This window comes from Bubalus bubalis, chromosome X (assembly GCF_019923935.1).
Source record: "Bubalus bubalis isolate 160015118507 breed Murrah chromosome X, NDDB_SH_1, whole genome shotgun sequence".
In the NCBI taxonomy this organism is placed as follows: Eukaryota; Metazoa; Chordata; class Mammalia; order Artiodactyla; family Bovidae; genus Bubalus; species Bubalus bubalis.
In genome coordinates this window covers 117342943-117370259 of record NC_059181.1, presented here as the reverse complement: position 1 = coordinate 117370259, position 27317 = coordinate 117342943, and the positions used below count along the sequence as shown (strand labels likewise).

The 27317-nt window shown below is 39.2% G+C and overlaps 1 protein-coding gene across 1 annotated transcript; it reads left to right on the top strand.

The window, feature by feature from the left end:
- Window positions 1-5926: 5926 nt before the first annotated feature.
- Window positions 5927-21425, top strand: LOC112582127 (uncharacterized protein CXorf66 homolog). Its single transcript, XM_025276368.2, has 2 exons — window positions 5927-6161; window positions 20587-21425. The coding sequence occupies exons 1-2, from the start codon at window positions 5927-5929 to the stop codon at window positions 21423-21425; spliced, it is 1074 nt and encodes a 357-aa protein (XP_025132153.2).
- The last annotated feature ends 5892 nt before the right edge of the window (window positions 21426-27317 follow it).

Genomic DNA, 27317 nt, shown 5'->3' with positions numbered 1-27317 from the left:
GAGGTCAACATTTCAGAAATAAACATGAAGGTAGGTATTAAGTGAGTTTCTTGGTGAGATCAGTGATTAATATATAGAAAATGAAGAGGGCTCAGAATTAAGCCATTAGGAATTTCAAATTTCCAAGTGAGGTACAAGAAACTAGGAATGGACATGGAAACAACTGATCAATAAGGTAGGAGGAAAACAAGATCAGTGTGGCCATGATGACTTTCTTCTGTTCCTACCATAATAAAATTGAGATTGTAAGATTTATGAAAAATAGTTCTAGTGGAATTGCTATCATGTGGTGGCTCATTCGGTAAAGTGTCTGTCTACAATGCAGGAGACCCAGGTTTGAGCCCTGGGTTGGGAAGATCCTCTGGAGAAGGAAATGGCAATCCACCCCAGTACTATTTCCTGGAAAATCCCACAGACAGAGGAGCATGGTAGGCTACAGTCTATGGGGTCACAAAGAGTCAGACATGACTGAGCAACTTCACTTTCACTAAGGAAACAGAGAAATGGAATAGTATCTGCAGGTGGTTATTGGGTCAAGGAAAAACTTTTGTTCAAGCAGTGATTATTTGAGCATGTTACAGGCTGATGTACGAAAAGGAGTATGTCAAGGCTGTAAATTGTCACCCTGCTTATTTAACTTCTATGCAGAGTACATTATGAAAAACGCAGGGCTGGAAGAAGCACAAGCTGGAATCAAGATTGCTGGAAGAAATATCAATAACCTCAGATATGCAGATGACACCACCCTTATGGCAGAAAGTGAAGAAGAACTAAAAAGCCTCTTGATGAAGGTGAAAGATGAGAGTGAAAAAGTTGGCTTAAAATTCAACATTCAGAAAATGAAGATCATGGCATCTGGTCCCATCACTTCATGGGAAATAGATGGGGAAACAGTGGAAACAGTGTCAGACTTTATTTTTCTGGGCTCCAAAATCACTACAGATGGTGACTGCAGCCATGAAATTAGAAGACACTTACTCTTTGGAAGGAAAGTTATGACCAACCTAGATAGCATATTAAAAAGCAGAGACATTACTTTGCCAACAAAAGTCCATCTAGTCAAGGCTATGGTTTTTCCAGTGGTCATGTATGGATGTGAGAGTTGGACTGTGGAGAAAGCTGAGTGCCGAAGAATTGATGCTTTTGAACTGTGGTGTTGGAGAAGACTCTTGAGAGTCCCTTGGACTGCAAGGAGCTCCAACCAGTCCATTCTGAAGGAGATCAGCCCCTGGGATTTCTTTGGAAGGGGTGATGCTAAAGCTGAAACTCCAATACTTTGGCCACCTCATGCGAAGAGTTGACTCATTGGAAAAGACTCTGATGCTGGGAGGGATTGGGGGCAGGAGGAGAAGGGGACGACAGAGGATGAGATGGCTGGATGGCATCACTGACTCGATGGACGTGAGTCTGAGTGAACTCCGGGAGTTGGTGATGGACAGGGAGGCCTGGTGTGCTGCGATTCATGGGGTCGCAAAGAGTCGGACATGACTGAGCGACTGAAATGACTGACTGACTGACAGGTTGATGTCAATATTGCAATAGAGAAGATGTTCAGCATGAAGATATAATTAATTGAAAGGGATAGCTTCAAGAGCATATGAGGAAGACTTGGATTTCCATGGGAATAAAGTCACTTCTGTGGAAGAAGGTAGAGTAATATTATGTATGATAGGTTGTTTTAGAAAGAGAGAAGAAATAAGAAATCATGTGGGTGATATATTCTTAGAAAGGTGTGATAAGCATTTGAAGTGGAGAAAATGTAATAAAAATGGAGGGTATAGATTCGTGAGTCATATCAGGTAGTTTTAATCTTCAGAACCAGGCAAGAGCAATGAGGGAGCGAGTATAGATTTTGCTACCACTACATATAGGATGGTGAATTAGAAGTTAGCAAATAGAGATAATTTTTAAACATTAATTGCCCAAGAATTTATGCTGGTTGATTATTTTAAAAATGTAATAAAGAATTGAATGAGAAAATGATAGGATCATCCTAATTGAGATTGAAAATTAAGTTTATTGACCTCAACTTTTTCTCAGGTCATATCTCATTTGTTTTGTTGAGGATAGTAATTATCTCTCTATAGATATGTTCCACTCTGTGGTAAGCAAACCAATGACTGGAGTAACTTTTCATTTGAAGATAATTTCACTGACCCTTGTCTCTCAGTCTCTTAGATTGTGTCTTTATTGGCCACAACTAATTAAATAACCTTGAGAACTACATGCCTCCCTTTTTGTTATCAAATAGGATTTTTTAAAATTGGTCAGATCAGTGAGTAAGGATGAGGATATGTTTCTGTGTCCAGGAAGATCAAGACTAAATGAATAAAGTGACCAATGTGCTCTACTGTTCAAGGTGATGTGTCTAATTCTTGAATTTTCCTGCAGTTCAACCTTATTTTACTCTAGATGTTAGAACCTGAAAGATTATTTTAATTATGACAGCTCTCAGAATACCATTTGCTTGCCGCTGATAACCTTTCTTTGGTTTTGGCAGCAATTTGTCTTTGTTAAGATGTTTTCAACAGTGCTTATATCTGGTGGGGGGATTTTTTTTTTTCCCAGAAAACCTTCTGAAGGTCAACTGTCACCAGTGTATACTCAAGACAGTATGTACTCTTTCAACAACAGGACAACCATTAACTCTAAATGAACCTTAAGACACTACAGAATTAAACAGTGTGTAGAAAAAGCAGACTCAATTTTGAGCTGTAGTAGGATTGAGAAAAAAATCAGACACTGTTGTCTATTAAATTTTAGAAAAGGAGATGAAATTCTAAAGCAAACTTAGTTAAAATATTCACTAGATTTTTCATAATGTGTTATACTTTTTAAATTTGTTGAACTTCTTTTGATTCCTTCAGTTCAGTTCAGTTCAGTCTGCTCAGTTGTGTCCGACTCTTTGCGACCCCATGAATCCCAGCACACCAGGCCTCCCTGTCCATCACCAACTCCCGGAGTTCACTCAGACTCACGTCCATCGAGTCAGTGATGCCATCCAGCCATCTCATCCTCTGTCGTCCCCTTCTCCTCCTGCCCCCAATCCCTCCCAGCATCAGAGTCTTTTCCAATGAGTCAACTCTTTGCATGAGGTGGCCAAAGTACTGGAGTTTCAGCTTTAGCATCACTCCTTCCAAAGAAATCCCAGGGCTGATCTCCTTCAGAATGGACTGGTTGGAGCTCCTTGCAGTCCAAGGGACTCTCAAGAGTCTTCTCCAACACCACAGTTCAAAAACATCAATTCTTTGGCGTTCAGCCTTCTTCACAGTCCAACTCTCATATCCATACATGACCACAGGAAAAACCATAGCCTTGACTGGACGGACCTTTGTTGGCAAAGTAATGTCTCTGCTTTTGAATATGCTATCTAGGTTGGTCATAACTTTCCTTCAAAGGAGTAAGCGTCTTTTAATTTCATGGCTGCAGTCACCATCTGCAGTGATTTTTGAGCCCCCAAAAATAAAGTCTGACACTGTTTCCATTGATTCCTTCAGTTTTTTGTAAAACCTGTCCCTTACATAAACATTGAAATTGTACAAAGTATAGAGAAGAAAATAAAATCACCCATAAACCCATCACTCAAAGCTAATTACCATTAAAATTTTACTGTATTTTTATCCAATTTTTATCCTATTCTCTTTTTTACTTAGTTAGTGTAATATTAAATGTATTAGTGATCTGTGATGTTGGATTTCTCAATTTAAAAAATAGAGAGAGCAGAATAAAAATTACCAATTTTTTCATGTGTCAAGCACAAAGCGTATGTATGATTTTATGTATATGTAATGTCCAAAATAGACAAATGCATAGAGGCAGAAAGTGTATTAGTGATTGCCAGGGGCCAGTGAGTGGGGATATGGGGTGATTGACAATGGATATTGGCTTTTCTTTTCAGGTTGATGAAAATTTTCTGAAGTTATTTTGTGATGATGGTTGCACAACTCTGAATATACCAAAAAAAAAAAAAAAAAAAACCCCACTGACCTGAACACTATAAGTGAAGTGATTTTATGGTATGTGCATTACATCTTAACAAAGCTATTTTAAAAAGAGAGAACTTCTACATGTCTCCAGCAGCAAATCTACCTCCCTCCCTCAATCTGTATCAATCTATTCTGTCTCCTTCCTTTTAAAATGAATGAACTTTATTTATTCCTGTCTAAGATGAACACTCTCTACTTGTATGCTGAATTCCACTCACCTCCTTTATTTAGCAGCTTTACCATTGATAGATAATGTGCTTCCCATTTGGTTCAGACAGTAAAGAATCCACCTGCAATGCAGGAGACCCGAGTTCGATCCCTGGGTCTTGAAGATCCCCTGGAGGAGGACATGGCAACCAACTGCAGTATTCTTGCCTGGAGAATTTCATGGACAGGGGAATCTGGCAGGCTACAGTCCATGAGGCCACAAGGTGTCCAACATGACTGAGCGACTCACACTTCACTTTCACCACTGATAATACCCCTCTTTTTCAGAATTATTATTTTGTCCCTCTCTACAGGTCATTCCTATCATCATGGAAATGTGATACCTGTGATATCTTCCACCTTTGATCCATCATCTCTCAAACCTACCACCTCCCCTTAAGATATAACCCCATTTCTCTGCTTTCTAGTGTTACTTCTCTTCTCATTTTCCTTTGAATTCATTCAACAATTCTCTCATGACCATCGCCCATAAAAAACAGCTTTTATCAAAGACCCCCAGTGGGCTGTGCATTGCTGAATTAAGTGATCAATTTTCAGTCCCTCTCTTATTTGAAAGAGCAAGATTTGACACAGTCGATCATGTTCTCCTTTTCAAAATGCTTTTCTTTTTTAAAACGACTTCATACTGTTAGAGCGGTTATAGGTTCACCGGAAAAATGTGAGATAATGGTACAATGTTTACCTGTATACACTCAATCCCACACATGATAGACTCTCCCATTATAGACATCAGAATAGAGCATTTGTTACAAATGATGGACCTGCACGTGGCAAGTCACTTCAATCATGTCCAACTCTTTGTGACCCCCATAGACTGTAGCCCGCCAGGCTCCTCTGTCCATGGAATTCTCCAGGCAAGAGTACTGAGTAGGTTGCCATTTCCTTCTCCACACTGATACATCATAATTATTAAAAATCCATAGCTTAGGTTAGGGTTTACACTCGAAGTTTTACATTCATTCTATAGGTTTGGACAGATGTATAATCGCATATATCCAACATTATAGTATCATGCAAAGTATCTTCACTACCTAAAACTTCTCTGTGCTCTATCTATTCATCACTCCTCCTCCCAAATCTTTGGTAACAACAGAACTTTTTATTGTCTTTATAGTTTTGGCTTTTCCAGAATGTCATATAGTTGAAATCATACAGTATGTGGCTTTTTCAGACTGGCTTCTTTTGCTTAATAATGTGCATTAAATTTTCTTCCATGTCCTTTCAGGGCTTGATAGCTCATAACTTTTTAGCACTGAATAATATTTCCCTGTCTGTATGTACCACAGTTTTTTCATCCATTCACCTATTAAATAACACTTTGATTGCTTCAAGTTTGTAGCAATTATGAATAAAGCTGCTACAAACATCTGTGTGCTGGGTTTTATGTGGATATATGCTATCAACTCCTTTGGGTAAATAACAAGGAGTTCAATTGCTGGATCCTATGTATGTTTGGGGCTTCCCCGGTGGCTCAGTGATAAAGAACCTGCCTGCAGTGCAGGAACCATAGGAGATGGAGGTTCAGTCCCTGGGTTGGAAAGATCCCTGGAGGAGGGCATGGCAACCCACTCCAGTAAAATAAAATTTTATTTGTAGTTATTTCCAAAATTGACAGAAACATCAAATACTCCAATTAGTTGCACTGATTACAGAAAATGTTCATAACCACTTAATAAAAATTGTACTTTCTCCTAAAATAACAGAAATTTGGGATGGACACACTAAATATTTTAATCCATAAGCATAAAAGATTAACAGCCAGAGGCAAACAAGGACTGAACTGTCAGTTGGACGTTTTACTGAAATGGGCCACTCCTGGGGCATTCATCACTGCCTCTCTGGTGGGGCCAGCAGCTCGAGTCACCCCCCTCACCAGCCAAGGTGCTCCTCCTGTGTGTCCAGAAAGTCATCACAACACAAAAGTTCAGATCCCACAGCGTCAGGAAGGTGGGACTTTGGAGTGAGAAACTGGTTTTCAAAGCAAGAACCAGATGAGGAAAATATTTATGTAAGTGACAAGAGGTTTAGGAAACGAATGCATGAAGCAGAATAAGTTACAAACAGAAGAAGCACTGCGCCCTCCTCCTCTTCTTCCTTCCTGGAGAATCCCATGGACAGAGAAGCCTGGTAGGGTACAGTCCATAGGGTCACAAAGACTCAGACACAAATGAAGCGACTTAGCACACATGCACCCATTGTATGTTTAGTTGTGTAATAAAACACCAGACTCTTCCAAAGTGGCTGTATCACTTTGCTTTCCCAGCACCAGTGAATTAGAGTTCCTGTTGCTTTACATCCTTGTGGGCATTTGTTGTTGTCAGTGTTCTGCATTTTGGCCATTCTAATAGGTATGTAGTGGTATTGTTTTTTAATTTAAATTTATTTATTTTAATTGGAGGCTAATTACTTTACAATATTGTATTGGTTCTGCCACACATCAGCATGAATCCACCACGGGCATATACATGTTCCCCATCCTGAACCCCCCTCCCACCTCCCTCCCCGTACCATCTCTCCGAGGCATCCCAGTGCACCAGCCCTGAGCATCCTGTATCGAACCTGGTCTGGGGATTCATTTCTTATACGATAATATACATGTTTCAATGCCATTCCTCCAAATCATCCCACCCTCGCCCTCTCCCACAGAGTCCAAAAGACTGTTCTATACATCTGTGTCTCTTTTGCTGTCTCACATACAGGGTTATCATTACCATCTTTCTAAATTCCATATATATGCATTAGCATACTGTGTTGGTGTTTTTCTTTCTGGCTTACTTCACTCTGTATAATAGGCTCCAGTTTCATCCACCTCATTAGAACTGATTCAAATGTATTCTTTTTAATGGCTGAGTATGACTGAGCGACTTCACTTTCACTTTTCACTTTCATGCATTGGAGGAGGAAATGGCAACCCACTCCAGTGTTCTTGCCTGGAGAATCCCAGGGACGGGGAGCCTGGTGGGCTGCCGTCTATGGGGTCACACAGAGTCAGACACGACTGAAGCGACTTAGCAGCAGCAGCAGCAATACTCCATTGTGTATATGTACCACAGCTTTCTTATCCATTCGTCTGCTGATGGACATCTAGGTCCTTCCATGTCCTGGCTATTATAAACTGCACTTCGATGAACATTGGGGTACATGTGTCTCTTTCAATTCTGTGTATGCCCAGCAGTGGGATTGCTGGGTCATAAGGCAGTTCTATTTCCAGTTTTTTAAGGAATCTCCACACTGTTCAGCCACTATGGAGTGGTATTGTTTTAACTTGTAATTCCCTAGTGACATATGGTGTTGAACATATTTTCATATTCTTATTCATCATCTATGTATCTTCTTTTTTTACATATGGAAGTCTGGTTGTTTGGTCTGATTTGTTGAAGAGACTATCTTTGCTTTGTTGTATTGCTTTTGCTCCTTTGCCAAAGATCAGTTGACTGTGTGGGTCTATCTATTCTTTTGACAATACTACTTTATGTTGATTACCGGCAAATAAATGGAGACACAATGGAAGTAGTGACAGACTATTTTCTTGGGATCCAAAATCACTGCAGATGCTGACTGCAGCCATGAAATTAAAAGATGCTTGCTTCTTGGAAGAAAAACTATGACAAACCTGGACGGTGTATTAAAAAGCATAGACATTGCCGTGCCGGCAAAGATCCATCTAGTAAAAGCTATGTTTTTTTCCCAGTAGTCATGTACGGATGTGGCAGTTGGACCATAAAGAAGGCTGAGTGCTGAAGAATTGATGCTTTTGAACTGCGGTGTTGGAGAAGACTCTTGAGGGTCTCTTGGACTGCAAGGAGATCTGACCAGTCGATCTTAAAGAAAATCAACCCTGAAAATTCGTTGGAAGGACTAATGCTGAAGCTAAAGCTCTAATATTTTGACCACCTGATGAGAAGAACCAGCTCATTAGAAAAGACCCTGATGCTGGAAAGATAGAAGGTAGGAAGTAGGAAGAGAACCAAAGTAGGAAGAGGATGAGATGGTTGGAAGGCATCACCGACTCGATGGACATGAGTCTGAGCAAACTCTGGGAAATGGTGAAGGATAGGGAAGCCTGGCATGCTGCAGTCCCTGGGGTCACAAAGAATTGGACACAACTGAGCAGCTGAACAGCAACGACTGCAGCTTTATGATAAGTCTTAAAGTTTATAGTAAGTCTTGAACTCCCATAGTGTCAGTCTTCCAACTTGGTTTTTCTCCTTCAATAACACATTAATTATTCTAGCCCTTTTGCTTGTTCATATAAACTTTAGAATCAGTTTATCAATATCCACAAAATAACTTTCTGAAATTTTGATTAGTTTGCACTAAATCTGTAGCTGAACTTGGGAAGACCTGACATCTTGACAATGTTGAGTCTTCATTTCTGTGAAGATTGAGTCTCTCTCCATTTTTTAGGTCCTTTTATCTCATTGTTGTAATTTTCCTTATAGGTTTTGTTTATATTTTGCTAGATTTATGCCTATGTACTAATGAAAATGCTATTATGTTTTTAACTTTAAATTCCACTTTTTCATTGATGGTATATGTGTAAGTGATTGATTTTATATATTAAGTTTGTATCCTGCAACCTTGCTAAAATCAATTATTAGTTCCAGGAAGCTTTTGCTGATTCTTTTGGATTTTCTATATAAATTATTATGTCTTCTGTGAACAAAGACAATATTATTTTTCCTTCAAAATCTATATACCATTTATTTCCCTCACTTGTATTGTTGCATTAACTTGGACTGGAATACTTTTTTTACTTTACTACCAAGATACCTCATCCTCTTCATTTTCTTACTACCCTCCTAGCTGTCTTTTTTTGGGTCTCTTCTCCATTATCTAGACTCCAAATGTTTGGGAAACCAAAGCTTCATTATGAGATATCTTCACCTATATTCACTCCCTTGGTGATCTCATCCAGTCTCCCAGCTTTAAATGTTATCTACATATTTATGACTTCCAAATTTATAAATCTAGTTCAGATGTAGCTTCTTGTTGTTGTTCAGTCACTAAGTCATACCCTACTCTTTGCAACCAGGCTTCCCTATCCTTCACTATCTCCCAGAGTTTGCTCAAATTCATGTTCATTGAGTCAGTGATGCCATCCAAACATCTCATCCTCTGTCACCCTCTTTGCCTCTTGCCTTCAATCTTTCCCAGCATCTGGGTCTTTTCCAATGAGTTGGCTCTTCGCATCAGGCAACCAAAGTATTGGAGCTTCAGCTTTAGCATCAGTTCTTCCAATGAATTTTCAGGGTTGATTTCCTTTAGGATTGACTTGTTTGATCTCCTTGCAGTCCAAGGAACTCTCAAGAGTCTTCTCCAGCACCACAGTTCGAAAACTTCAATGTATGTATCTATATTTAACTGCGTGTTTGATATGTACCCTTAGATGACTAAGAGTTTCTTATGATTCTCTGAAATAGAACTCCATTACTACCCATCCTCCAACAACAAACCTACCTTTATCTTCCTCATTGCTTCCATTAATTTAAAATGGATCAATTTATTTGCTCAGATGCTTAGACTCAGAGGAAAATTAAAATTTGGCTATTTTTTAAATGAATTTTTAGAGGCAGCATCTTTTAAAAAATTATTTAATTAATTTGTTTATTTATTTTTTGTTGTGCTAGGTCTTCCTTCCTGCATGCAGGCTTTCTTCAATTGCAGTTAGTGGGAGCTACTCTTCATTTTGGGGCATGGGCTTCTCCTTACAGTGGCTTCACTTGTTGCTGAGCACGAGCTCTAGGTGCTCGGGCTTAGTGGCTGTGGCTCACAGGCTTAGATGCTCCATGGCACGTGGGATTGTCCCTGACCAAAGATCAAACCTGTGTCCCTTGCATTGGCAGGTGGATTCTTAACTACTGGATTCAGAGAGAAGTCCCTAACTTTGATTACTTTTTCCCAGTCACTTCCTACATCCATTGCATCAGCAATTCCTGTTGTCACTATCTCCAAAATTATATCCCAAATCTTATTTATCATAATCTTTCACCACTACCACTTCAGTCCAAGCCAATATCACTTCTTCATGGCATTATGCAATAGCCTAGTCTCTCTGCTTCTCTTGATACCAATTCCTCTATTTTCATCACAGAAGTCAAGTTATCTTTTTAAATCATAAGTCGGCTCATTTTACTCCTCTGCACAAAGGTCTCCATTGAATGCTTGTTACAACTGGAATGAAATCCAAGACTCTCACAAAACTGTATGTGATCTGTCAATTGGTTATCTTTCCAAGGTCATTTCCTACCTCCTTCTACCTTAATCTCTCTGCTCTAGCTACAGAGGCTTTCTTCTTTCCTTCCTAATCCAATATGTCTCTTTCAACTTGCCAAAGTTACTCTCAAACTAGAGTCCATGCTGGTGCCTCAGCATGGATTGCTCTTCTAGACATTTGTGCTACACTCCCTGAATTTGTTTGGTTGATACTCAGATATCACCTCCTCAAAGAGGCTTTTTCCGTCTATCATATGAAATAGCATTTCCCATCACTGTATTCTTAAAGAGTGCTAAGTCTTCTTCACAGCACTTGTCACACCTGATGTTATGCCATCTTTACTTTTTTGTGGCTGTTTCACCACACTACAATATAAGATTCATGATAGCAGGATATTTTGTCTGTCTCATTTACTGCCATATTCCCAGAACCCATAGTACATAGTAAAGTGACTTTTTAGTGAATGGATACATTTAGGAGCACTGGATATACAATTTCTTGGCTTATTCTTTTTTTTTTTTTTTTTTAGCATTTAAAATAAGAAAGCATTTTATTTAAAAAGATATTCTTTTTTGCCATTTCCTTTTCCAGGGGATCTTCCTAACCCAAGGATCCAACCCAGGTCTTCTGCATTGCAGGCAGATTACTTGCCATCCTGGCAGATAATTGAGAGAGCCAATTCCTAGGTAGGTTGATAAGAAGTCCAGGGTTCCCTCCTGGAGGAGCAAGAGGAGGAGGAAGGCGTCCAGAGCCCTGGAGAAGGAGAAAGGTATCTGGGGCTCTCAAGGAGAAAAGGACAAAGTTCTTTTCCACATTGCTTTGTCTTAGTCAACATAACAATGTATCTTGCTGGAGGACATGTTTCTCCTTAACAAAAACCTTCTGACTAATCCTGTCATCTTAAAATGTATATTATGGGAGTGGGTCTGGTAAGATCTTTCTATTGTTAGTTCTAATCTTGTTAATTTAAAATTTATGTTGTGGGAGTGAGTCTGAAAAAAGTATATAAGGCTTTGATAAGACTAGCTACGGAGAAGGCAATGGCAACCCACTCCAGTACTCTTGCCTGGAAAATCCCATGGATGGAGGAGCCTGGTGGGCTGAAGTCCATGAGGTCGCTAAGAGTCGGACACGACTGAGCGACTTCACTTTCACTTTTCACTTTCATGCATTGGAGAAGGAAATGGCAACCCACTCCAGTATTCTTGCCTGGAGAATCCCAGGGACAGAGGAGCCTAGTGGGCTGCCGTCTATGGGGTCGCACAGAGTCAGACACGACTGAAGCGACTTAGCAGCAGCAGCAGCAAGACTAGCTACAGGGGCATTCTCCATCCCCTTTCTGATGTCTATGTTAGAAGCTTTCTCTGTCCCTTTTCTTACTTTAATAAAACTGCTACACAAAAGCTCTTGAGTGATCAAGCCTGGTCTCTGGTCCCGAAGCTGAATATTTTTCTTTGGAGATCACAAATCCAACATCATTCACCATAAGCTATCATAATAAATAGACGAGAGTAATAAATAATGTATAGACTATGTTAGAGGTTGATAAGTACTATTAAAAAAAAAAAAAAAGCAAGAGCAACGTGGGAGGACTGGCAGCGTAGAAAGAAAGGGCAGAATATTGAAGTATTAATGAAAGAGTTCTGGTTGACCTCATTAAGGAGACGCTGCTGCTACTGCTGCTGCTGCTGCTGCTAATTTGCTTCAGTCGTGTCCGACTCTATGCGACCCCATAGACAGTAGCCCATCAGGCTCCACCGTCCCTGGGATTCTCCAGGCAAGAACACTGGAGTGGGGTGCCATTTCCTTCTCCAATGCAGGAAAGTGAAAGTGAAGTCGCTCAGTCGTGTCTGACTCTTTACGACCCCAAGGACTGCAGCCTACCAGGCTCCTCTGTCCATGGGATTCTCCAGGCAAGAGTACTGGAGTGGGGTGCCATTGCCTTCTCCCTTAAGGAGATGAGCTCTTTGCAAAGGCTTAAAAGGTGAGAGAGTAGAGAGGTAAATATGGTACTGAGAATGAAAGTACAGGTTTTCCAGCAAATCAGAAGCTATGAGAATGGCACAGAACAGATTTTGCCTCATAATACTCAGAAGGAACCAACTCTATTGACATCTGAATTTTGAGCTTTTGGCCTCCATAAATGTGAGTGAAAACATTGTTGTGGTTTTAAAGCACTCAGTTTGTTTTATTTTGTTACAGCAGCTCAAAGAAACAAATACACTTATATTTTGAATTATTTAAAATTTAATTATATTTCAAATAAGTTACACTAATTTTATTATTTATTTCTTTAAAACAATTCAAGGGGAAATGTAAGAGTACACAAGGAGAGTCCAGCTTTTATGGTGTGTGTATGTCCTGCGTTACCTTGAGGAAAATGTGGCTGATTGTGACTGTACAGATATCAAACCTACCCTTGTCTCTTGGGACATACATACTAGAAGATAGATGGAGTTCTAAGGCAATTTTCAGAGCAGAGTTTCTGTCTTCCTGCTCTTGGCTATTTTAAGCATAAAATGTATTCAAATATTTCTTTGAATATAACTTTTTTTTTTCTGATAATGCAACCGTAAGGAGAACAAAGAGGCTTCAATGATTGTTCTTCTAGCTCTTGGCAAAGACTAGTATGTACAGAGACTTAAAAAGAGAGACCAGTAAAGTCAGAGAAGGAGCCTGACCTCTAAGAATATTTTTAAAATCTCCTAATTAACACTGCTTAGAGTTAATAAGTGACTTGTTGCATCACCTGGGTCATTTCCTTCCAGATTTGAAGTAATGTGAGTAATATGAGGCCAAGGAACTGAGAGCAATTTATTAAATTTTTGTTGCACAAAACAACCTTGTGATAGTATCTTCTTGACATGACTTATAGGAGTGATAAAGAATTCCTTTTTTAACGAGGTGATTTTTCAGGCTAAAAAAGTGAAAAACCTATCTCTAAATTAGACTAGATGAATGTGATTTTTTTATTGTGTATATTCCCTAGTGAAAGCAGAACACTAAATTACAATAGCGTCTATACATTGACCTAAAATCTATAACTGTGAAACTAAGTAACATTATATTCTAATAATATCTGTGGTTGTTTGAATATGTATATTTTATGTTGCCTAGGCATTATCTCACTAAATCTTTCTGATTACCTGGTGACTTATCTTATAGGTGAGGAAACCAAGATCCAGAGTGATAAAGTATTGATATTTGCCCAAGTCCCACAGCTACTAAGTGGGAGAGCTAGGTATCAAAGCAAGATTAATGTGACTCCTGAGTTTCTCAGCCACTAAGAAATGTTTCCAATTAGCCTAGAGACACCTAGGTTGATGTATTCACCAGATCAGTGCCATTACTTAGTGTCTCAATAGGCCAGGATTCCTTCTAAACCCTTGTGTCCCTGTCCTGAGGGTGCCCTATACTAACAATTTCACACTGAGAATATTAACTAAAGACCAAGTTTGAGTCTGGCAAAGTCTCTGGCTCATCAGAGTAGTGTGACATTTGCTAAGCCACTTTATTAAATGTCCATTTTTGTGGTAGGCAATATCATGTCCCCTTCCCCAAATATGTCCATGCCCTATTACCTGGGACCTGTGACTACGCTACCTTATGTGGTAAAAGAGACTTTGTAGATGTAAGTTAAGTTAAACATCTTGAGATAGGAGAGTAGCCTCATTTATCCAGGTGTGCCTAATGTAATCACAAGAGTCCCTGTAAAAAGGAGGTAGGAAGGTCAGAGTCAGAGAAGGAGATGTGAAGATGGAAGGACAGGCCAGAGTGATTCAGAATCATGAACCAAGAAACCTAAGAAATCTCTAGACACAGGAAATTGATTCTTCCCTAGAGCCTCCAGCAGGAACATAGCCCTGCTAGCACCTTGGTTTCATAGCAGCGCAACCCATTGCAGGTTTCTGACCTTCAGAATTATACAAGAATACACTTATGTTAACTTATGCTGCTAAATTTGTGGTAATTTGTTACAGCAGCAACCAGAAAATAATACAATTCCTTTATTTATGAAATAGGTGTAAGACTGACCTGATAGAACTGATGTAGAGAGATAAAAGACAAGAAATTGGGTGAATTGAATACATGCAAGGGAGTTAGAGAATAAAGGTGTATCATGTGAGTTATTCCCTGAAAACCTAGGGAGTATTTATGTGAAACAGAATCCACCTCTCCCACCTCAGGCCTCCATGATGCCTTGGAGGTAGTTCGACTAGGGAGAACTAAACCTGATTCTCCTCCCTCATCACCACCCCTTAGGATTTTTAGAATCTGGTCTTGCTTTTCTCTCCTACCTCACCTCTATTTGATCTCTGCCTGAGAGATTTAATTCAACTGAAACTTCTGCCCAGGGGGTCTTTGTCCTTGCTGTTTATTCTTCCTGGAACTCCCTGATATCATTGCAGAACTGTCTTGCCATTCAAATCTCAACTGAAATGATAGCACTTTCTGAAAGGAGTTTCCAGATCATTCAAACCAAAGCAAACCTTCACTGCCACCTTCTATCACATTTCCTGAACTTAGCTTCTCTGTGGTGCTTATCAGAACCTGAAATGTATACAAATGCATTCAACATATGCTCATGTATTTATTTTCTCTCTAACCTCTTCAGAATATTATATAGGTCAGCACCATTGTCTTTCTCACTGCTGTAATCTCAGCAGTGAGAGTGCCTTTTAACACATATAAAAGGCATGTAATCATGAACTTAATAAATTGCTTTTGACTGATGGAACAGGTGATTGAAGACAGTGCTGCCTTCAGATATTTTGGTAAAATGAATTAATAAAGTTCCTTTTTGCTTAAGCCAATTTTGGAAAGTATTTTCTGCACTTGTACTCTACCTTATTCAATGTTTTTCACCACTGTGTCTATCCATCTGTCCATCTATGTATCTATCTATCCATCTCTATTAAAAATAAGACAGAGCAAAACATAAAGGATAAAATAACATTACTTCAAAATCTCACCAGATAACTGCTTCCTTGAATATACTGTCTATATATGATACATATAGACATTTTGCCAAAGAAGACATACAGAGGGTTAATAAACACATGAAAAGATGTTCAGCATCACTCATTATTAGAGAAATGCAAATCAAAACCAGAATCAGGTAACATCTCTTGTCGGTCAGAACAGCTGCTATCAAAAAGCTTACAAACAATAAATTCTGGAGAAGGTGTGGAGAAAAGGGAACCCTCTTATACAGTTGGTGGGAATGCAAACTGGTGAAGCCACTATGGATAACACTGAGGAGATTCCTTAAAAAACTGGGAATAGAACTGCCATATGACCCAGCAATCCAACTGCTGGGCATCCACACCAGCAGAGGAAACCAGAATTGAAACAGATACATGTACCCCATTGTTAATTGCAGCACTGTTTACAATAGCTAGTACGTAGAAGCAACCTAGATGTCCATCAGCAGACAAATGGATAAGGTAGTTGTGGTACATATACATAATGGAATATTACACAGCTATAAAAAATGCATTTGAGCCAGTTCTAATGAGATGGATGAGCCTAGAGTTTATTATACAGAGTGAAATAAGTCAGAAAGAGAAAGACAAATACTGTATAGTAACATATACATGGGGAACCTAGAAAGATGGTACCGATGATCCTATGTGCAGGGCGGCAAAGGAGACACAGACATCAAGAACAGACTTTTGGACTCAGTGGGAGAAGGCGAGAGTGGGATGATTTGAGAGAATAGCATTGAAACATTTATATTACCATATGTGAGCGTATTCTACATACTAACTTGACCATTAAATTGTTATTTTCACTTAATGTATCTTGGAGATCTTTTTGTATTAGTACATAAGGAGCTTTTCATCTGTTTTGGTTTTCTTTTTGAAAGTTTAAAAATCTTTATATGTAAAAGTAGAAAGGTACTTTAGATCCTAAGTTCATCTTTTTTTTTTTTTTTTCCTTTTTTAAAGCTACATAGTAGCCAACTGTGACTGGTCAGTAAGTTTTAACCTGTTCTACACTGTGGTGGAGAAGGCAATGGCACCTCACTCCAGTACTCTTGTCTGGAAAATCCCATGGACGGAGGAGCCTGGTGGGCTGCAGTCCATGGGGTCGCTAAGAGTCGGACATAACTGAGCGACTTCACTCACTTTTCATTTTCATGCATTGGAGGAGGAAATGGCAACCCACTCCAGTGTTCTTGCCTGGAGAATCCCAGGGACGGGGGAGCCTGGTGGGCTGCCGTCTATGGGGTCGCACAGAGTCGGACACAACTGAAGCGACTTAGCAGCAGCAGCAGCATGTAAAATAGATGACCAGTGCAAGTTTGATGCATGAAGCAGGGTACTCAAAGCCGGTGCTCTGGGACAACCCAGAGGGATGGGGTGGGGAGGGAGGAGGGAAGCGGGTTTAGGATGGGGAGACCCATGTACAACTGTGGTTGATTCATGTTGATTTATGGCAAAAACTGCCATAATATTGCAAAGTCATTATCTCCAATTAAAATAAATTAATTTTAAAATAAATAAAAACCATACACACACACACACACACACACACACACAAAACCCCACCTCAGCTCAAGGGTCATCTCCTCCAGAAGTCCCGCTTTGAAGAGATAGTCCTTTTGTGTGCTCTTGTGGCACTGTATCCTGCAACATCACTGCCTGTATATGACATTACATACCCTGTGTGTGTGCATGCTAAGTCACTTCAGACGTGTCTGACTCTGTGACACTATGGACTGTAGCTTGCCAGGCTCCTCTGTCCATGGGATTCTCCAGACAGGACTACTTGGGTTGGTTGCCATGCCCCCCCCTCCAGGGGAATCTTCCCAACCTAGGGATTGAACCCATGTCTCTTACATTGGCAGGTGGGTTCTTTATCACTAGCACAACCTGGGAAGTCCATTACATACCCTGTGCTGTGCTGTGCTGTGCTGCTGCTTAGTTGCTCAGTCATGTCCAACTCTGTGTCCCATGGATTGCAGCCCGCCAGGCTCCTCTGTCCATGGGGATTCTCCAGGCAAGAATACTAGAGTGGGTTGCCATACCCTCCTCCAGGGGATCTTCCCAACCTGGGATGGAACCCAGGTCTCCTGCATTACAGGCAGATTCTTTACCATCTGAGCCACCAGGGAACCCCAAGAATACTGGAGTGGGTAGCCTATCCCTTCTCCAGGGGATCTTCCCAACCTGGGTCTCCTGCATTGCAGGCAGATTCTTCACCAGCTGAGCTACCAGGGAAGCCCTATTACATAACCTAGTGATTGGTTATTTACGTATCTCTCTCCCATTAGTTTCCAACTCTTGAAGGCAGGGACTGTGCTTGTTCGAATGCTCATGCTTAACACAAATCTTCCTGTCCCATAGAAATCCAACACACTTTTGTTGAAGCAATGAATCATGCTTGCTACCTCTCTCTCCTTCATGCCCCACAGCCTACCCTTCCTCAAGTCCTATCCACATCAAAATATTCCTTGAATGCATTGATTTCTCTCCATCTTTACCACTCTGCTTCAAGCCATCATCCTCTATCAGCTGGACCTACGTAACAGCCTTCCAATTGCCTAAATTACTTTAACCCCACCAATCTAATCTCCATACAACAGCTAGAGGGGTTTTTCTAAAATGGAGATCTCATCATGTCACTCTCTAGCCAGAAAGTCTTTAGTGGTACCCATTAACAGCAGCTCAATAAAAAGTTTGAGGGCTATTCAAAATCTTAATTTTAGTAATAAAAATTCCTACAAGCTTATACCCCAGGATGATTTAACCTCTATAACACACAAGAACTACTATAGGGCTGTAACGTGCCTCCTTAACATTTAATAAAGTATCTAGAGTGAACCCATTTTCTCTGCCTTCTTTGCATAATAATGTCTCAAACTTTTTGATTCAAATTTGATAGAATATTTGATCTAATGGAGAAATAAATGATTAAAAGTCTTTTCATAATATTTGTACACAGGAGCTCATGCCTCCCCATGGTGAGATTATGCTGTCACGATATGACATAGAATGTTTATGATGTCATAGCCCCCTAAAGCAAGCTGAGCCATTGTAAATCCAGCAGTTTCCCTGGCAGAGGAAACCAACAAGGTCCTGTACATGAATCTTTTCATTTATGTCCTCCTTTTATCAATTTGGACAAATAGTTGTTTAGATAGAAATGAAAGCAATGGATCTGCTACTGAAGGTATGTGCCTAACCTTAAATGCTAGAAACTATGATCTATTAATTTAAATACATTCAAGTACTTAATTAGACAAGCTAGCTGTGTTTAAGAAATCTGCTGTTTCTTCTACCTTACTATGAGTAGGTCTTCAAGAATTTCTAGGACAACATCTGAGAGTTATACTTCCATGTAAAAATTTCAAACAACATAGAAACATGAAGAGTACAACCATACTGTCCCCTTTCATTCCCCGTCCCCACCCAATCCACCAACCCCTGCCTCCTCCTCCCACCAGCCAAACTAGAAAATTCTATGTGAATGAGTGAATCTAGCATGGTACCTAACACAAAGTGGGTTTCAAAAATGTTTTTTTTTTCTTGTCCCATCCATTTTCCTACCATACACATTCACACACACACACATCAACACTCAAGTACATTCACACACTCAAAAACCTAGGTAATGGGTTGAACAAGCCATGATGTGGGGTAACCTAGGTAATTATACTGATTAGCCAGAGATAGGTCCCAGAGTTGGCTTCTAGACTGTGGCTGGCTGGGGACGTGAGAGAACAAGGAAAGTGATAGTGGAACACTTATCATGTTTAAGTAAATAATTGATGATGAGATTTGACTTTGACCTATAGTAACAACCCCATCAAAATGGAAGCAAACTTAATTACCTAGCACATGTTCTGATGACATATTTTATTTCACAGTAGGTACACATGTTGAATCCAGGCAGAGAAGAAGCAAAGGAGTACAGCAATGGCTACTCATTTTCATAGCTGTTATCCTCATCATCTGCTTTATTTTAAGATTTTATTGTTTTATTCACTATAGCTGTGTGGAAATGGATGCCTCTACAGCAACAACGTAAGTCTTACACTTTTGAATTAAAAATAAAAAGTGTGTGTGTGTGTGTGCATGCGTGTTCTTCACGATAACTCTATAACTGTGAGAGTGAGGAAGCCCCCAAAGCAGCAACATAAGTCTTACACCTATGAATTAAAAATACAAGGGGTAGGGGGGAATGCATGCATGCACATAAACATAGACAGGCACTGTTGTTTTGGTTACTTAACATGAACTTTAGATGTCAAAAGAGCTACCAACATCTTGTGGGTTGGATATGTTCACTTAAATGAAGCTCTTAAATGATCTCAAGTACATTATCAACTTTAGCCAAAACTATCTCCTACTCAGGGTTCAGTTGAGCCCATGTTGCTAATTTCATGATAAATTGAGTCTAGGAAAAGAGGGGATGACTATCTAAATAAGACAGAATCAAAATCTTCTCAGGAGAGAGAGAAGGAGTCAGGTTTCTGTATTCCAAAGATAGTAATGCATTTTAGATAATCTACTATGTTAAGATGTAATAACATGGAAAATTATTGTGTTCAGTGATCCTAGTCCCTGCCTTTTATATAGGAGGATCAAGCTGGCTCTGACATACTGGGTCCCTAAAAATTTCCCAATCCAAGGACTGGTGACTGAAATATATCACTGTTCTATTCATTTGGTTTTAGAGTAATCTTGTGAGTATAAACATATATGGATACAAAATTTGATGGTTTAAATATGATAGGAAAACAATGAATTTGGTCTAAAGATTTTTTATGTGACATTTATGCCTCATTTGCATATCAACTTGTGACTTTTTAAATAAAAAGCTTAATTTCTGGAATAGATAAAATTCTCTCCCTCTCAATGGTAGATTCAAAACAAGTTTGTGTCATTCCATACATGACTATATTTTTATCTATTGTGGTTGAAACAGTAAAATTAAGAAAAATAAAAAGCATTCAACACGAGTTCAAATCTGTAACCTGAGTCACGGTTTTCAGCACTCTCCAATTCTTATTGTGTTCAATTTTCCTGCTAGAGCCAAAAAAAGACCAGAAGTCGAAACTGACACAATAGCCCATGCTTTCAATTGATAGCAAGAGTACTCTTCTGATTTAAATTGTCATACTCCAAATCTTCTGTATTTTCACAGTCAAGAAAGAAGACATCACCAAAACATCCACATCATTTAAAATATCATTCACTGAGTCCAAGTCACTGACTGCTGGTCCAGGCAGTCCAGAAAAACAATCAGTGCTATCTAGTATAGATAAGTCATCTGGGCCCTCAAGTCCACAAAAAGCCTCTGTACCTTCAAGTACAGAAAAGTTAGCCTGGCCCTTGAGTCAACAAAGCCCATCCAAGCCATCAGCTCCCAGAAAAGTGTTAGGATCACTCCCCCAGGAAAAGTTGCATAGAACACGCAGTCCAAAAAAGGCACATAGGTGGGCTCATTCCCATAAGCTAGTCGGTCAGGTCAGTCCATACTATCCAAAGAAAGCCATCAAGCCAACTTGGCCATCAAGTCTACAATCTCCGATCAAGCCAACCAAAACGTCTCCACCATATCCAAAGAGTCAAAGTGTCCCTGAGCAATCAAGTATAGTGAAACTGACCAAACTCCAGAGACATCTTAAACTAAAAAGACCAGCTAATGAAGGTAGGGCAGAAATATTATCTAGGTCTCAACCAGTGAAGTTTTGTCAATGCTACAAGGAAAAATGCATTGTTCACAATGCTGTTTCTGAGCCATTCATCACTCCTTCAGAAGAGAATATGAAGCATGTTCCAGTCCAACTTTCTTCATGCAAACTGAAGTGCTTTTACAAGTCATCTTACAAGACAGAGCCCAAAGACAACGCACTGTATGGCAACATGAATGATAGCCATTTCTCAACATATAGCAGTGATAGTGAGAGTGACAGGGAGATGATTATTATACACAATATAAAATGCAAGGAAGCCACCTATAAAGCCTCCCAAAATAATTAAGGGCTCAAAAAAAAAGAAAAAAAAAGGGCCACCCATGCAGAAGAAGCTAACTTCTACCAACTAGTATATTCTCACCATATTTAAGAACCTGGTAGAGGAACAATCCACTTGGGATCACCATTGAGATTAGACCTATCCATCTCGAGGCAATTTACTTGAAAAATAGTAAATAAATGTGTGACATAACAACTGATTTTATTGTTAATTATTATTTCATTTTAGAGGTATAAATCTCTTGTAAGTGTGTTAGATCTGCTTGAGCAAACTCCAGAAGGTGGTGAGGGACAAGGAAGCCTGGTGTGCTGCAGTCCATGGGGTTGCAAAGAGTCAGGCATGACTTGGTGACTGAACAACAACAACTTACATCTGGTCACTTGGATGGGCTTCCCAGGTGGTGCAGTAGTAAAGAATCCTTTTGCCAATGCAGGAGACCGCGGTTCAACCCCTGGGTCAGGATATACTTTGGAGGAGGAAATAGCAACCCACTCCAGTATTCTTGCCTGGGAAATCCCATGGACAGAGGAGCCTGAAGGGCTACAGTCCATGGGGTGGAAAAGAGTTGGACACAGGCAACCACTTGGACAGGAACCATAATCACACACACACAAATATAGAAAGGTATTACAAGATGGGTACCCTGGGCTCCTCTTTTCCTTGGATTAGCCCTCAATTGAAGTCTCAACCCAATTAGCTATTTTTTTAAATGTTGACATGCAGTCCTCACAGTTTAAGAATGTCTTTCTATGGTGCCCAGTGCGTGACAGAAATGGTTGGTTCTGGTACATTGGGGAAATCCCTGATAGTCATTTCCTTTTTTTAAAAATATTTATTGACCATACCAGTTCTTAGTTGTGGCATGCAAACTGTTAGTTGCGGCATGTGGGATCTAGTTCCCTGACCAGGGATAGAACCTAGGCCCCCTGCTTTGGGAGTGTGGAGTTTTAGCCACTAGACCACTAGGGAAGTCCCAATAGTCATTCATAATACCACTGCCTCTGGTGACTGCTACCAAAGTAAGCATCCAGGCTCCAGCACTGATGCTAAAGTTTTGATTCTTTTTGTTATCTTTCAAAATGATAAAAAGAATTTTCCCTGTTGTGCATTCTCAGAATGCCCCAGTTAGAGGTTGGATATCTACCCATTTTCTTCACATGGTACCTTCCCACTTGGAATCATCAGGTCTGGGAGGCCAGGAGAAAACCTTGGAGTTATGTTTTCCAATTTCCCCACTGATGAGAGGTTATCCTTCCCTGTTTCCAAGAGCACGGTTCAAAAAAGTGGACAAAATCCTGGAGTCCCAGCCTATACTCTAGTACAGTGAGGTCAGTCCCCTGTCACATTCAGCAGGATCAGTTAAATTCCATAGCTAGCATATATTGGATGTGTACTACTTGCCTTGCATTGTACTAGTCCCTTTATGTCCAGGATATCTGACGGCCACCCTCCCCTCAATTTTGCTGATTTAACAAAAGGATTCACAAGACTCAAAAGCAGATTATACTCATGGCTGAGGTTTATTACAGCAAAAATATACAAACCAAGACCAACAGGAAAAAGATGTCTATTTAGAGGAATCAGAGAGGTTGGACACATGCTTTTGAGTACTTTCCCCTCTGGGGCCATCTAGGACATGCTCTCTTCTCTAGCAACAAACTAGAGAGTTGCACTAGTATGCAACATGTCTCTGCCTAGGGAAGCCTCAGCATCTGAGGCTCTTATTGAGAATGGATCCCATAGGTACATCATGTTCCATGACCAGCCATGGCAAGTGAAACTCAGGATCCCAACAATGACATCAGATGCACATTATTGATGTTGATGTTTGTGCAAAACAATCAAGCGGAAAAAAAACAAAACAAAACAAAACATGATCTTCAATCAATTAACATTAGAACATTCCTCCAGGACTGGCCAACAGTTAAATCACAGTTTCCAGTTCCCTTGACGTACAAATACCAAACAACCAGACCTGCTGTGTTAACACTTTCCTCACATTTTTCATGTTTTATTTAATCTCCAACAGTCCCTTATTATATGAAGTATTATATGAGTTAACTTATGCTCTGTAACATACAGTAATATCACATCTAGCAATTGATTGAATCAAGATATGAATTTACGATTGGCTTAGGTTCAAATTTTCATTATGAGGTACTGCCTTCTCACTACCAGTTTCTAGGGTATCTGTTTATTCACAGATCACCCAGTCTACTGCTGTCAGCAAAATCCCTAACTGAGTTTTAATCAATCTGGACCATCCTCCTAACCTACCATGAGCATATAAAGATGTCTTGTGTTCATTCAGATCTGACTTCCCCACAGCCTCTGCCTCTACTGGTGGGGTCTATAAGGTCATCATGAAATTCAAGATGGCACAAAGTAGCTGCTGATGCATAAAAGTTTTCAGAGGTGGAATATACATTTATAAAGCATCGTGGGAGCTACAGACTTGACTTCCTATTGGTATTACCATTTTGGAAAAGATAAAGTGTAAAGGGTTAGAACTGTTCTGGGCTAGCCTGGTCTTTTTAAAATTCACAAATAGAAGCAAAAATTCTGATCAAATTTTTATGGTTTAGTATGAAAAACAGTTCAAATAGAAAAGTAGAAAAAGAAGTATGAATGAATGCCAATATAAACATTGCTTAGATTGAACAATTATGACTACATGTTCAATTTTGTTTCATTTAAACTTCAGTCCATTGCCCTACCATTTGTATCTCTAAAAGATACAAATCTCTAAAAGATACAAATCTGGGTACAGCCCAGATTACTGTACTCAGCAAGGATCTCATTCAAATATGAAGGAGAAATCAAAAGCTTTACAGACAAGAAAAAGCTGAGAGAATTCAGCACCACCTAACCAGCTCTCCAACAAATGCTAAAAGATCTTCTCTAGACAGGAAACACAGAAAGGGTGTATAAACTCAAACCCAAAGCAATAAAGTAAATGGCAATGGGATCATACTTATCAATAATTACCTTAAACGTAAATGGGTTGAATGCCCCAACTAAAAGACAAAGACTGGATGAATGGATACAAAAACAAGACCCCTATATATGTTGTCTACAAGAGATCCACCTCGAAACAAGGGACACATACAGACTGAAAATGAAGGGCTGGGAAAAGATATTCCATGCAAATAGAGACCAAAAGAAAGCAGGACTAACAATACTCATATCAGATAAAATAGACTTTAAAATAAAGACTGTGAAAAGAGACTAAGATGAACACTACATAATGATCAAAGGATCAATCCAAGAAGAAGATATAACAATTATAAATATATATGCACCCAACATAGGAGCACCCCAATATGTAAGGCAAATGCTAACAAGTATGAAAGGGGAAATTAAAAACAATACAATAACAGTGGGAGACTTTAATACCCCACTCACACCTATGGATAGATCAACTGAACAGAAAATTAGCAAGGAAACACAAACTTTAAATGATACAGTAGACCAGTTAGACTTAATTGATATCTATAGGACATTTCACCTGAAAACAATGAATTTCACCTTTTTCTCAAGCACACATGGAACCTTCTCCAAGATAGATCACATCCTGGGCCATAAATCTAGCCTTGGTAAATGAAAAAAAAAAAAAAAATGAAAGCATTCCAAGCATCTTTTCTGACCACAATGCAGTAAGATTAAATCTCAATTATAGGAGAAAAACTGTTAAAAATTCCAACATATGGAGACTGAATAACATGCTGCTGAATAACCAACAAATCACAAAAGAAATCAAAAAAGGAATCTAAAATATGTATAGAAGTGAATGAAAATGAAAACACAACAACCCAAAACCTATGGGACACTGTAAAAGCAGTGCTAAGGGGAAGGTTCATAGTAGTACAGGCTTACCTCAAAAAACAAGAAAAAAGTCAAAAAATAACCTAACTCTACACCTAAAGCAACTAGAAAAGGAGGAAACGAAGAACCCCAGGGTTAGTAGAAGGAAATAAATCTTAAAAATTAGGAAATAAATAGTGCAAAAGAAACAAAAGAGACCATAGCAAAAATCAACAAAGCCAAAAGCTGGTTCTTTGAGAAGATAAATAAAATTGAAAAATCCCATTAGTCAGACTCATCAAGAAACCAAGGGAGAAAAGTCAAATCAACAAAATTAGAGATGAAAATGGATAAATCACAACAGACAACACAGAAATACAAAGGATCATAAGAGACTATTATCAGAAACACTATGCCAATAAAATGGACAACTTGGAAGAAATGGACAAATTCTTAGAAAAGTACAAATTTCCAAAACTAAACCAGGAAGAAATAGAAAATCTTAACAGACCCATAACACAGAAATTGAAACTGTAATTAGAAACCTTCCAGCAAACAAAAGCCCAGGACCAGATGGCTTCACAGCTGAATTCTACCAAAATTTTAGAGAAGAGCTAACACCTATCCTACTCAAACTCTTCCAGAAAATTGCAGAGGAAGGTAAACTTCCAAATTCCTTCTATGAGGCCACCATCACCTTAATACCAAAACCTGACAAAGATGCCACACACACAAAAAGAAAACTACAGGCCAAAAACACTGATGAACATAGATGCAAAAATCCTTAACAAAATTCTAGCAATCAGAATCCAACAACATAATAAAAAGATCATACATCATGACCAAGTGGGCTTTATCTGAGGGATGCAAGGATTCTTCAATATCCACAAATCAATCAATGTAATACACCACATTAACAAATTGAAAAATAAAAACCATATGATTATCTCAATAGATACAGAGAAAACTTTTGAAAAAATTCAACATCCATTTATGATAAAAAACCTCCAGAAAGCAGGAATAGATGGAACATACCTCAACATAATAAAAGCTATATATGACAAATACACAACAAACATTATCCTCAAGGTGAAAAATTGAAAGCATTTCCCTTAAAGTCATGAACAAAACAAGGGTGCCCACTTTTACCACTACTATTCAACATAGTTTTGGAAGTTGACACAGGAGGCAAGAATATACAATGGAGAAAAGACAATCTGTTTAACAAGTGGTGCTGGGAAAACTGGTCAACCACTTGTAAAAGGATGAAACTAGAACACTTTCTAACACCATACACAAAAATAAACTCAAAATGGATTAAAGATTTAAATGTAAGATCAGAAAGTATAAAACTCCTAGAGGAAAACATAGGCAAAACACTCTCCAACATAAACCACAGCAGGATCCACTATGACCCACCTCCCAGAATATTGGAAATAAAAGCAAAAATTAACAAATGGGACCTAATTAAAATTAAAAGCTTCTGCACATCAAAGGAAACTATAAGCAAGGTGAAAAGACAGCCTTCAGAATTGGAGAAAATAATAGCAAACGAAGCAACTGACAAAGAACTAATTTTAAAAATATACAAGCAACTCCTGTAGCTCAATTCCAGAAAAATAAATGACCCAATCAAAAAGTAGGCCAAAGAACTAAACAGACATTTCTCCAAAGAAGACATACAGATGGCTAACAAACACATGAAAAGATGCTCCACATCACTCATTATCAGAGAAATGCAAATCAAAACCACTATGAGGTACCATTTCATGCCAGTCAGAAAGGCTGATATCCAAAAGTCTACAGGCAATAAAGGCTGGAGAGAGTGTGGAGAAAAGGGAACCCTCTTACACTGTTGGTGGGAATGCAAACTAGTACAGCCACTATGGAGAACAGTGAAGATTCCTTAAAAAACTGGAAATAGAACTGCCTTATGATCCAGCAATCCCACTGCTGGGCATACACACTGAGGAAACCAGAATTGAAAGAGACACATGTACCCCAAACTTCATCTCAGCACTGTTTACAATAACAAGGACATGGAAGCAACCTAGATGTCCATCAGCAGACGAATGGATAAGAAAGCTGTGGTAC

Excerpts from the sequence above, each read along its gene's own strand:
- LOC112582127 (XM_025276368.2), top strand. The coding sequence starts at position 5,927 with ATGGACACACTAAATATTTTAATCCATAAGCATAAAAGATTAACAGCC. Across the intron at positions 6,162-20,586 it reads GATCCCACAGCGTCAGGAAG|TCAAGAAAGAAGACATCACC; the intron begins GTGGGACTTTGG and ends GTATTTTCACAG.